This window comes from Ascidiella aspersa, chromosome 3, assembly GCF_963924565.1.
Source record: "Ascidiella aspersa chromosome 3, kaAscAspe10.2, whole genome shotgun sequence".
NCBI lineage: Eukaryota > Metazoa > Chordata > Ascidiacea > Phlebobranchia > Ascidiidae > Ascidiella > Ascidiella aspersa.
In genome coordinates this window covers 3094937-3109112 of record NC_139449.1, presented here as the reverse complement: position 1 = coordinate 3109112, position 14176 = coordinate 3094937, and the positions used below count along the sequence as shown (strand labels likewise).

The 14176-nt window shown below is 33.7% G+C and overlaps 1 protein-coding gene across 1 annotated transcript; it reads right to left on the bottom strand.

Annotated features, from left to right (window-relative positions):
- Positions 1-3088: 3088 nt before the first annotated feature.
- Positions 3089-12578, bottom strand: LOC146158109 (zinc metalloproteinase nas-13-like). The gene is made up of 12 exons (XM_083383782.1): positions 12527-12578; positions 12104-12163; positions 11768-11866; positions 10012-10205; positions 9176-9314; positions 8534-8666; positions 7870-7976; positions 7175-7241; positions 6242-6321; positions 5194-5251; positions 3901-3992; positions 3089-3270 (listed from the first exon to the last, which is right to left on the bottom strand). Exons 1-12 carry the CDS (start codon positions 12576-12578, stop codon positions 3089-3091), a joined length of 1263 nt encoding a protein of 420 aa, XP_083239908.1.
- Between the last annotated feature and the right edge of the window lie 1598 nt (positions 12579-14176).

Here is a 14176-nt window from a genome sequence, read left to right as displayed (position 1 = left end):
TTGGTCTTAAATACTTAATATTGTTGGTCTTAAATACTTAATATCGTTGGTCTTAAATACTGAATATTGTTGGTCTTAAATACTTAATATTGTTGGTCTTAAATACTTAATATTGTTGGTCTTAAATACTTAATATCGTTGGTCTTAAATACTTAATATCGTTGGTCTTAAATACTTAATATCGTTGGTCTTAAATATTTAATATCGTTGGTCTTAAATACTGAATATCGTTGGTCTTAAATACTTAATATTGTTGGTCTTAAATACTTAATATTGTTGGTCTTAAATACTTAATATCGTTGGTCTTAAATACTTAATATTGTTGGTCTTAAATACTTAATATCGTTGGTCTTAAATACTTAATATCGTTGGTCTTAAATACTGAATATCGTTGGTCTTAAATACTTAATATTGTTGATCTTAAACGCAGTTTTATAAAGTAGCCTGCTTTGACGTTTTTTGTCCTACAAATTTTAACGGTTTGTTATTTATTATAGACATACAACATAATGAAATAAGAGCACATTTACTATGAAAGGAAAAACGTTGGTTTGGAAATCAAATGTGTTTGGCTCTGTTTTCAAAAATGTTTTGTTGCTGTAGAAACGTTAGTTCGGAGGTCAGTGGTTCTTATCTCGGCCATTCTTGCTTTTTGCTCCTTTATTGTCGGATCCGTAAACATCACCACTATTTCGAAGCGTTCTGCATCGAGAAGTACTATTCTGTATGATATTCAAGATTTATCTTGCTTAGGCTATAATTAAATAATATAGTCTACCATTTCTGGTAATTGGAATACGGCATTTTTATGCTTTTTTGATAAACGCCGGGTGATTTTAATACACAATTTAATACAAGAGACTGAGTTCCATCACAAATGGTAATTACAGTCTGTATAACATTGAATTTCCAGCTTGTGTTATTTTTGTAAATTGTCAACAAGATTGCGATTTTTTAGGGGGTTATAAATTCATGCTTTTTATTACAATTTAAAAAATGTATGTCAAATATTTTTGAATACGTTTTCCGTTTGTACTCGGCAGCCTTTTCACTGCGCCAAATGCGAAAAAATTTCGCATTTACGTAGTTAAAATAGTAAAAAAGTATTTAAAATCTAATTGTATTTAGCCAAAGAGGCGGCGGGCCGAATGAATTACACTGGCGGGCCGTAGGTTGCCGAACCCTGATCTAAAGTGATATAAATCAGATTTAATTCTTGGTTATGATTTAAAATAAAAACTTAAAAGTTAATTTTTTATCGTAATTTATTTTAGCAAAACGCAAACAAATCCAAGTCCAAGTCAATGCATTTGTCCAAATGACATTAGTCAAGTCAAGTCATTTTTGCAGAAACCATACTTTAGCCGAGTCGGGTCATTTATAAACGGTGAAACATTTGCAATTATAAAGGGTAACTTATTTGTAAGCAAGTTAATTTAAAACAACTTAAGACCAATTAAATTATTTGTTTAAAAGACTAAGTCAGGTCAATTCATTTATTAACGTTTACTTAACCCCACTTAATTCAGGTGGTTAACTTAAATCCTTACAACACTGCTTTCCAAATCTGGACTTATACAATCCCATAATACGGAGGAGGTCTTCCTACGGATAAAAAAAAATTCCTACGGATGTTTTTGAAGAAAGATTTCTTACATTCAAATTTTCCTTTAACAAGTCTCATTTTTCGGTCTATTTCTTTTTCTATATTTTTCTTTCAGTTGTGCCTTCCTTTGAAGGCCTGAATTAAACTAATTTTCGACACATGATAAAATTTTTTAGCATCCTCTTGTCTTTGGCGTAACTCGCTCATTACAACACGTGTGTAGCGACAGAAATGTCTCTTGTGGCGTGTCGCTCTTCGCAACAAGCAGTAAAAATTTAAAAGAAACACACCCATCCTGAGTACAAATCCTTTAATATTAAAATAGAAGAAACCGGCAACAAATGTTACGTTTCAATACAATGTTTTGTAATACGGCCAAGTTATGAGGGGATTCAAGATGCTAAAAACGATTTAACACAAATAAAACTACGATTTCTGCTTAATTATGTGGCATGGGTATTCTAGCGTGCATTTTTAGGTAATTTATAGCAATTTTGATTTGTTCTAAGCCACCAAAGAGAATTAAGGTTGTAAACTGTTAATGTAGTGATATTGCGATAGAATTACGTTTACTGGCCAAATGGTTAAATGTTTCAAATTTGTTCTTTCAAACAGTTTGCAACTCGTCGTAGAATAAAATGAATAAATGCCCAAAATAAAAATAATAGCAGATTGTTTATAATACAAATTAAATCTCAGCAATAATTATTTTATATTTGAATTCTTTAGCCTTCTTTGTGATGTTCCGTATCTGAAAATAAATAAAAAAATTAAAAAAATGTTAAAAGTTTCTACCCTATATTGTTACTCATAAAAAACAACTGGAAAAGTTTTGATTTTGTTTGAGCACAATTTAAGTTAAAAATGTGCAGTCAGTTGTAAAAATAAAATAATCTATTGTCACCTAACGCTTAAAAAGTCAATTTTTTAACCTTTGGAGAACGTTTTCTGCTAGTCGTTTTTTTACTAATTGAAAAAAAGCAAAACTAAACAGATTTTCGTAGATTACACCTTACCTTTATGTTTGTGGACACCCGCAGGCTCTTTTGCAAATCCTTCGGGTATATGGTTTTCTACAGTCAATTTTCAAACTACAGACGTAAGGAGCACTGGAACAAAACGTGAAATGATCGTCCGATTAGGTTTCACGAACTGTATTCAAACGATGTTACAAGTACCACAAAAGCTATTAAGTTAAATGGCTTCTCGTGGAATTAGGTATAGTTTGATTGGCTATAATCGGACATTTATATTAAACAGTTATATTGCCTTCTGATACTATTGTTATTTTGAATAGTTAAAAAATATATTTGTTAAGGTCATAGACAAGCAGCGCAATGATTAAAATAAAGTTATAATTTGTTGTTTGAATTGATCACTAGGTTTATTAGCAAACTGAGTTATAATGACTGGTTTATAACACTGGGGCTTTGTAGGTAAACAAAGTAAGGCTAAATACCGTTTACCTTAATATAAATATACTTACTCGTCTTTACAAGTCACGGATGAAGGATTTGCTGGTTGTTCTGGTTGATTTACTTGTTGTTCTGGTTGATTTACTTGTTGTTCTGGTTGATTTACTGGTTGTTCTGGTTGATTTACTGGTTGTTCTGGTTCATTCACTGGTTGTTCAACTTGTGCTTGGCTTGAAGTTGTTTGAACTGCTGCTGGTGTAACAACAGCGGGTTCGAGTGTAAGAAAGTCACAATGCAACAAAATGCTAAATGACAATGACTTTGACAATGACTTGACTTAAGTGCACTTATGTCACTGTTTTCAAATGACTAGACTTGAAGTCTTTTGGGCAAAATGAAAAAAAAAACTTTAGCTATTAAAACTGGCAAAGTCGTCCTATTATGAGCAATAACCCAAGTAACAAATAACATAAATACAACATACAGCAAGAAATTTGTTCTATGTGCAAAAATTTAGAAAATAGCTCAATAAAAACATTTCGTTTTTACCCAAGTCATTTGTTCAAATAACTTAGGTCAAGTCAATAAACAACGTGTGCCGGAAAAATACTTAAAACACATTTTTAACATCAGTATTATGGAACAGTTTTAAAATAAAAGAAATTAAATTAATTCACACATGTGACATTAAACAGTTTAAAACACTTTTTCTAAACTTCTGATAAATCATGAGGAAACTCAACCAGATTTAGAACACGCTTGCTGTAATTTTAACATAATTTTTAAAAACAGTGACTTACGTGCCGTTAAGTCATAATACCACTGCGTTATTTTAAAACTCACTCAAGTTTATTTAGGCAGTCAAAGCAAAGAACTTACTATTGCACCAGCCACACGTCCTCCTGCACACAGCCCTCATGAAAGCCTCTTCACTCTCGCAAAGTCCTTGCCTTGACCACGCTGCGCAGTCACTGGAATAAAAAAAGGAAGTTCGTTCTTTACAATGTTGAAATAAGTAAAGACTATCTCGAAACGTTTACAAATGCAACGTACTGTATGTGCTTTGATATTGAATTAACGTATTTATCTTATAACTTCCTTCCGTGCCACAGTTTAGCAACTATATATTTTTTTAATGTTATAACCGCTTTCATACAAAAAATAAAAACAGTATAATGGTATAATATCAGAAGTAATTGTGTGTTGTCGTAATTGCTGGGATTGTTTTGTTTTGTAACTAAACAATGACAATTTGGCTAAATAACAATTTAGTATTTTTGAGGGGCTTGCGTGCCATTTTTTATTAGGTGCGCGTGCCGCTTGTTGGACACCCCTGCCCTACGCTCTGCCGTCACCAAACATGTCTAACAATCCTTAAATAAATCTTAAAAATCTAACAGTGGGTAACATCAGCAAAATTTTGACTTCTTAGTTCGATGTACTTTATTTGTTAACTGAATGTTTGCTTGAGAAGAATGAAGTATGAAAATAAAGAAGAGTGCATCGATCAACATTAACTAAAAGTATTGCAATACAAGCCACAAAACACTTGTTATTTAAATAAATCTAAATGAGACAAATGTTTGGTTAATTGAAGCATAATGCTTGGAGCTTGTATCAAGACGTATGATGAATATCAAAGTCCATATATAAGTAAATTTCATTTTGTGAACGTTTCGAATAGCTTTCAGATTATGGCTGGGGTTGATAGTAAATTGTACTTTAAAGCATAATGTTTGGAGGATGTAGTTAGACGTACCGGTATAATGAATATCAAAGTAGGTAGTACTCCATAAATTGTACATCTTACTACGTAATTGTACATTGTTTTTGTTTCAATTTAAATAAGTTGGTTGTGTTACTTTTTGTGGAGCAAAAAACATTGGACTGCGTGTTTATCAGACATAAAACCGTAATGACAACAACTCCGAATTTGAAGTGATTTATTTTATTCTTACTGAGAACTAATTTAGGTCTTAGAGCAGTGGTTCTTAACCAGGGTTCGATTGAACCCTTGGGGTTTGACGAAGCTGTTTCAAGGGTTTAGTGAGAACATAGGGGTTCGACAGGTTGCCAAGGGTTAAGAACCACTGTCTTAGAGTATAGTAGCTGGAGGTTGTAGTTCGTAGAATACATATCACAAGCTTAACTTTTAGGAAAATAAAAGCTTACTCGATTCTGTTTCCAGTTTGAGTTGTCCTCCATTTGTAACGGTTATCGTCACATGGCACTAAATCACAAAACAAAACTTTAGAAATGTAATCATTCAGCATTTTGTGCCGCTGCATTTTATCAATCATTAGATTCAGATTTTCAGATTCAGATTCAATTTATTTTTGTGCATGTTTGCAAACATCGAAAAAAAACAAAATAACATAAATAATAACACAAGGACAGCGAAAGGACCATTCGGTCATCGAGTCGAGCTGCCCCTAATTAGGTTAGGTAAAACTCTGTTTAACAAATATAGATCATAGTTTAAAAAAACGTTACAGTTGTAGGATACCATTTACACAAAATCTTGGAAAAATTTTCTTTTTGTGTGGATTTTTGGGATTGCAGGCCTATCAAATTTCACCTTAACCTTCATTTAGACCGCTTTGGTTCAAACTTACAATTTCAGTAAATTAACACCTATTTTTCGTTCAAAGTAGTTAACGTAAACTGTATTTCGTTTTATTATTAGTGTGGTAATAGGCCACTTCAGCTGTTGAGTAATAGCAAACTAACGAATTTTTGTGAAGTGAACGAGTACCATCGCTTCTACAAGTATTTTAAAGTGTTGTAATGACTAAATTCATTGGCTTGACTTAAGTGCACTTAAGTCACTGTTTTCAAATGACTTGACTAGACTTAATTCTTTTGGACAAATTACTTGACTTGGACTTAAGTCATTTTGTCAAATAACTTGGGATTAAATTTAATGTTTTTCGTTAAATAAGTTTTGCACATTAAACACTTTAAGTGATGTATATTGGGTTTGTGTTATTTTTTTAGTTAAATTGTTGCTTATAATCGGACGATTTTACCAATTCTAATAGTTTAAAAATTTACTTTTATGTCAATGACATGACTTATAATTGACTTGCTCTGGTAATGACTTGACTGGGACTTGACTTGTTATTTTTCAAATGACTTGACTGGGACTTAAGTCTTTTCAAAATGACTTGTTTACTTTACAACACTGGACTATTTTAGGTAATATCCGAGTTATACTTACAACATTTCTCGCATGTTAACCGGCACATATTTCCCGCTTCTGCCGAACAATTTCCAGCCGCCTTTATCCTGGCACAATTTCTACAAATATCGAAACAGGTTGAGCAAATTAAGTTATACCGAGGAACGTCTATACTTGACATTTTATTTTAAAAACGCTGTAAATGATTGCTCAAATTTTCATATAAATTTGTTTTAGGGTGGGTACCGATACCACCAAGTATCGAACGATTACCGATAAACCACTCGAAATCGGCTATCGGCTCCGATCGGATATTATTGGACATAACTAGTGCCTAGAAAGGATATTTGATACTTGAAATTTTTTTCTGTTAACCGATATTTTTTACAAAATCTATCGCGATCCAAATCCAAACATACATTCACGCGCCAGCACCATGAACATAAAAACTGACGTCCTAATGCCGATAAGCTATCGCGCGCTCTTACACCAATGAGCGTTGGTGCGAGTTTTTAATCGCACAAATTGTTATTGTCGCTTTATAAGAAATCTGTCTTGCATGATATGTCATTATCCTGATGAAGGCGTCCTGTATAGGACGTCGAAGTGCGATTGATTATAATAAAACTGCTGGATAAGCAACACTCGGTTATACATTATGCCTGACAGCAATAGCTTATTTCATATCAACTATTCTCATTAAAATCGTTTTTTTTCAACCGTTTTCTCAACCAATAGTGCGATTATCGATGTTTATATGTGTGGCTGCAGTTGTCGCTTTATAAGAAATCTGTCTTACAGTATAGGGCGTCGAAACGCCGATTAATTATATTAAAACTGCGGAATTTTAAAATATATTTCTCTTATAACTATAACTTATAAATAGCTGGCTTTAATTAAGACAGGAAAATCTTAAGAATATTGTCGATCTGATGCGTTTTAATAATAAAGGCCACCGAGATTAATTCTTACGCTTGACTTTGCTCATCTCTGCATTCATCGTAGGTTGGAATAGCAGGAAATGTTCGACCTGGCAAACCTGGTGATGGTTTAAAAAACAATATAGTTATATAGATTTGAAAGTAACTTCAAAAAACAACATTTCTCTCGAAATGATTATACTTACACCAAACAAGAACAGGGCTAAAAAATTGTCACAAAAAAATGAAACATTAATATTTATTTTCTTAGTGATCTTAAAACCTTTTTTTTTAGTGCTTTACTAAGGAAAATGTTTTTTGGGTGCAAATTCGAACTAATCTTTGATAAAATTCTAAGCTAAATCACAATATCATGAAGTTCTCTACAAATTTTGGTAAATATTTTTTTGTTATCTTCTCTTAAGAGTAATAGAGTCAAAATTTTCGAAACGTTGATCTAAGACTTGTCATTTTGGTAAATTCATTTGTCTCAAAATAATATTGTTTTAAGTTTGGATGAATTGTTGTGTATTGGGTGATAAATAGTTGTAAATTGGGATTTTTATTTATTAAATATTTGTTATAAATGCAACTATAATTATATTTTCAAACTTCAAAACATTGCATTTATCTAAAAGATCTGAAACCACATTTTTCAGTCTTTGTACAGTGGTTGAGCTCTATAGAATAACGCCGAAATGTAAAACAAATGATAAAAATAAATAAACAACAATAAAGCTTTCTTACCAGCTGGAATAGGGCAACGGTATTTGGCATGGATTTGTCTAATGTCTTCGTTGGAAAGAGATGGTCTATCCTGGTAACCGACGCGCTCAATAATCGGCTCTCTGGTCCTAAAAAATAAACACTGTTAAAAGCTAAGGTTTAAATTTCAGTCCAGCAAGTAAAACCAACATATCCACCCTGATGGAATTGTAACCAGGGCTGCGGATTCGGTTAAAAATACCCCGATTTCGACTCCGGTCATATATGAGATTTCGTCGAGTCCCGAGGCTCTGACTCTACAGCCTGTATTCCGCCAATTTACGAAACTACAGAAGGACATCCCTAATACCGATAAAAAATGTCCGATACTTTACGATTGCAATGCCGATACCAGATATTTTTTTCAAAATGTCCCTTATACTAACAATACAAAATACAATTGTTCTTCCATCAAACTTAAGTACCAACGTTCCTATTCGGGCAAGTATTGTTGCAACTATAAGCGAAAAGATTTATATAGCAGACAAATAATATAGAACAATAAACAATGAACCACGTTCTAAACAACGAGGCAAAAAAAATGAAACAAATTTTGACGGAAGAACATTTGTACAATTGGAACAATGCCTGGCAGTACCAGTATATTCAGTAACATACAAAGTAGACGAAAATAATGCAAACTAACCATCGATTTAATATGGTTGGTATGTTCCGATCTAGGGCCAGCTTATAACCACTGTAGTGCATAATTGACTGGACGTCGTAGGGTGAACCAAAATTGTCCGTTCCTTCTCTCATCTGAAAACTTCTTCTATTTGCTGAGAGACATGTAATTGTTTTTTTTTGTTTTTTTTTTAAGGAAATGTACCGTTTTTCTTAAAGTGTTTTCAATTTTTGTGCGTTCTTTTTTCACCCGAAAGCTCACTCTAAGCTCCTTTTATTTTCTCAGAGACACGTTACTGCAAAAAACAATAGTAAAACACCATTCCAAGCAGGGGAAGGGGACCATTTTGTTTATTCAACATTATAAATTAGATTATCAATCTTATGATATATATATATATTTGAGATTTGTATTTTTTAGTTGCGTTATTGCTCATAAATATCGAACATTTACCAATTTTAATAGTCAATTGCTTTATTTTTATATCAATTAACTTTGTGTGCTCTTTTGACTTCGAGATTATTTATCAAGCTGCATTAATTACCCATTTATAGTGTACCTCTGGACGTTACGATACTTTACAAATGACATGTCTGGACACATGAGTCAATACAGTATGACTTGTTTACAACACTGCTGCTGATAGAAAAGGCGTTTACGTACCCAAATGAATGTTGTTCCAATTAATGGTGACATAACGGTCTCTATCAGTTCTCACGTGCTCGTGCCAGAATCCCAGAGTGTGCATTAGTTCGTGGAGAACTATTCCTATGAATCGTCCGCATTGCTCTCCGATTGAAACCTTGAAAAAGCATGACCGGGTTAGCAGTTATGACCACCTCTTTCGAATGAATTTGAATATGATTTATGCCTCTTTACGAAGATAGTGCCTCCTAGTTTATATTGTTAAAATTTAAACTTGTTTGCTTAATAGTTAAGGGTGAAAATGGCTGAACATTAATATTAATATTTGGGATTATTATTATTAATATTATTTTGGCTAAGAGTATATTTGCTGGAAAGCTTTAGCATATACAAGGACTGTTTAAGAAATTTTAACTCTGTAACGCCCCAGTTTTCGAAGATATTTCTCTAAAATATCTCAGTTTTTCTCAGGTGTGAAAATCGACCCTTTTTCGTTGTCCGTTCTGAATATGCCGAGGATGAATTAAACTTATAATAAAGGGTGTTTAATAATGTTTGATTGGAGCTGAAACGCCGTACAAAGTGGTAGTATATACCAAAATCTTTCGCCAAAAAACAACTTTGTGTTGTGAAGAATATAGACTTGATTTTGCGGTTAATTTAATTTGTCTTTTTGAGGATGTGAGAATGATTTAATTTTTTTATTTTTGAGGATGATTTAAGTTATTTAAGTTGTTATTTTAAGTTTTCATTTGTCAGAAGGCAACTTGGATTTCTAAAGACCATTGACTTGATTTTTTATGATGATTTAAGCTTTTAACCCCCCTCGGAGACACAAAAAAACACCCACTTACTGTATTTGGTGGAGATGAACGGCCGATATGCGCTTCGCAACGCTGCGGTCTTACACGGTTGATTTGAAATCGCACGTAGGCTCGCCACCGGAAAGACCTCGGTGCTGAGTTGTAGGGAACAAAACGCACACAAGTCGTCCTGGCTATCACTCTTATCGCTCTATCCAGCACATCACGAAGTGCCGGGAAGGCGCCTGGAAAATTGCCAGGGTTGTGATGACTCAAGTCAACGACTTGTGGCTTAAATGAAGTGACTGTGACTTGACTCGAGCGACTGTCACTTGACTTAAGTGACTGTCACTTGAAATAAGTGACTTGTCTTCAATGACTTGACTTAAGTGACTGTGACTTGGCTTAGGTGACAATGACTTGAACTAAGTGACTTGACTTCAATGACTTAACTTAAGTGACAATAACTTGACTTAAGCGACTGTCACTTGACTTAGGTGACTGTCACTTGAAATAAGTGACTTGTCTTCAATGACTTGACTTAAGTGACTGTGACTTGGCTTAGGTGACAATGACTTGAACTAAGTGACTTGACTTCAATGACTTAACTTAAGTGACAATAACTTGACTTAAGCGACTGTCACTTGACTTAAGCGACTGTCACTTGACTTAAGTAACTTGTCTTCAATGACTTGACTTAAGTGACTGTGACTTGGCTTAGGTGACAAAGACTTGAACTAAGTGACTTGACTTCAATGACTTAACTTAAGTGACAATAACTTGACTTAAGCGACTGTCACTTGACTTAAGCGACTGTCACTTGAATTAAGTGACTTGTCTTCAATGGCTTAACTTAAGTGACAATAACTTGACTTAAGCGACTGTCACTTGACTTAAGCGACTGTCACTTGACTTAAGCGACAATAACTTGACTTAAGCGACTGTCACTTGAATTAAGTGACTTGTCTTCAATGACTTGACTTAAGTGACTGTGACTTGACTTAAGTGACTTGTCTTCAATGACTTGACTTAAGTGACTGTCACTTGACTTAAGCGACTGTCACTTGACTTAAGTGACTTGTCTTCAATGACTTGACTTAAGTGACTTGTCTTCAATGACTTGACTTAAGTAAAACATATTTCAGTCGATCGCAATCAAACACAAGTTTGCCACACCTGCCGTATGGCTCCCGGTTGCATGATAAAACTACTATTAAAAATACCTCACGGCCCACTAAAAAGGGCTTAAAGGCCCATATTTCGGCCGCGGCCAACAGTTTGCCGGCCACTGCTACAATGACATCCAAACGAGTTTGAACAACTAGATAAGTCTAGTTTTCTAACTCAATGAAAGAGCAAAATGCCGCTAATTCTAATTTAACTTGTGAATGGCTTGTGCTATTTAGTTCTAATCTGATTTGGATGTTACCAAAGATGCCCAGCGGCTATGTTTCTCATTCGGGACAGGGAAATTGAATTAATATTTATGAGTCGGACTGGTAGGTGTTGATTACAATCTGAAAAGCATAGGCCATATAACTACACATGAAAAATAAACACAAATATTAACAATTCACATTCTTGTAAGACTAAATTGCGATTTAATTTAAATCGATTCTGAATAATTCTATTGTAGTTCAAATTCTAGTTTAAATTTGGTTTTAAAGAGTTCGGTAATTCCAATTTTTAATCTAATTAAAAAAAATGAAATGCTCTAGTTCTAAACCAGAATTAACAAAGCTAAAATAAATGGAGTTGTCCAAGTCTGCATCCAACTAAATGTATTTTCGGGAACAAAGTAACTCACCAAAGTCTCTACTGACAAAGTAAGGCACGATCACTTGGTCGCCGTTCTTTGGCCATTCGCCGTAGTGCAGTGGCAATGCGGCCCTTTCCGTTCTTGACACTGTAAAAAAGTGCATTCGTCCACAGAATGATTCATGGGGCGTTAAACTTTCAGCAAGGCAGCCTATTTTGCAATAGTTACAGTTCACTCTGGCCTTTTTTTCTATGGCATTCGTTACAGTTACACTTCACTCTTGAAACGTTTGTTATTACAGGTACGCAATATCATGTATACCGTACACACAAACACACAAAGGAGCACTAAATAGGTCGAGTCGATATCTATTTAAATACTCACGCAAATTTTCGGCAACGTTTGTCGGCGATTCATTGTCTGCTGCTTCCTGAGCTTGAGAAACTGCAAAGTAAGATAGCTTTATTAAACGTGAGTTTTAAAAAGCGAATCTAAACCGCCACAAAATGACACTAAAAACTTCCTACTCTTTTAGGCGTAAAATCGTATTCTTACAACGGATTTCTACTGAAATCTTTAGAAAATAGTAAATAAAAAACAAATTAAAGGCAACTAAGTCCTCTACTCTAAATTGTAATGCTTATTTAAACTTTATTTATTTGCCTTTCTGATTTAACCATAACAGTGATATTTTTAACAGACCCCTAAAATTTTAGTCCTCAAAAAAATAGTCCGTTTTTTTAAAAACGCCTTGAAAGAAATACAAAGAATCGTAAAATTATTAAAATTTTCCACATTATTACTTACCCATAATCAATAACATTGCCATAACCAGAAGAATTTCCTCGATTATTTTCATGATGATTATCACCAATCAACCACAGAAGTTGTTGAAATAGGAATTCTCCTAATACTTACACCTCAAATGAGTTGACCAGTGTAGGTGGAAGCTAACTTATATACACCTCGTTTTCCTGTTATTGGTATCCCGGGTTTGCATTAAAGTAACTCGTGCTAACGTGTTTCTTAACTGTATCGTTTGCCAGTAAAGCACTATGCATATAAATGTAAATGTTTTGTCAACCAACAACATTAACCCAACTCGTGTGCAAAGTTTTGCATAGAAATATGGAGCAAGAGGTGCTACTGGTGTTTATGTTTCAGGCGAAGGTTGTAGGCAATCCAGGTTGTATGCAATCTATCAATATTATACATACAGTTTGGACACTACACACGGATGGTGTTATGTAGCTTGAAAATAAATTGTAAAAGCCAAAAAGGTCGAGTAAGTCGACATCACCTTGATAAAGACGTTTCGATACGAACTTAATATTCTTCAGTTAATGTTACTGAGAAGTAAATTATACCATCACTTATAAAAGGTGGAAGGCAATTGCTATCATTCTAACTTTTGGTAGTCGAATCATTGATTAACACCTGTCGTTGAGGTGTTGAAAAATGTGAAACTGACTAAAACAGTCTCGTGTGCTAATAAGGTTTTTTTGGTCACAGAGAATTAAATGCAAATACAGAAAAAAGATAAACGTCAACGCTTTTGCAAAATGTCACATAAATTTTCTTAAATTTGTGAAATTTCTTTTTCGTGCAGTTAACGCGAGCCTTTAAGTGCCAAATGACACGAATGCCTTGCTACAAAATGCTTTGCGATTAAACAAGTTTAAGGTGCATGCAGAGTACACCTTAACTGCCATATTAGTAAAACACGTTTCCTGAAGAATTCCGTTATAATCTAATAAATTGAACATTTGGTCGTTTTTTGAAAAACAAACTTTGTCTAACGTTGTTTGAAAAACCGCACCTAGGATTGTTCGATAATATCGGATCGAAACGATAACCTAATAAACAGTATTCGAGGTGTTGTGTTTCTGCTGCAAAATGTATTGATACGAATTTAATTAACTGGAAATCAAATTGTGTTTTAAATATAGTTGTCAGATGTGTTTTGAGAAAATTTACTGATTTAGTTCAAAAAGCTTTATCTTAAGAAGACTTTAAATATATATGTGCTTTAGGTCCGTAGGTTTTGCGATGTCAATTTCTTGCTTTTCTGTTTCTCCCGAAATTCGGCATACACTGAAAAAACAAACGAACTTAAGTAATATCTTGTGATAGTTCCCAGTGTTGTAAACTAGTCATTTTGAAGGATAAAAGAACACAAGTCCAAATAAAGTCTTTAAAATAATAAAAAGTCCCCGACCAAGTCATCAAATGCCAGTGTAGTGCACAAGTCATTTTGAAATGACCTAATTCTAAGTCAGGTCATTTGTAAAAAAACTTAAGTAGAGTTTAAGCCACTTTTGATAGAACTTAAGTCCCAGTCGAGTCATTTCGAATAAATGACAAGTTAAGTCCCAGTCAAGTCATAATTAAAGCAAGCCAACTTGAAGTCTGGTCTTTGTGATTAAAATTAAACTTTAAACTATTAACATTAAACTA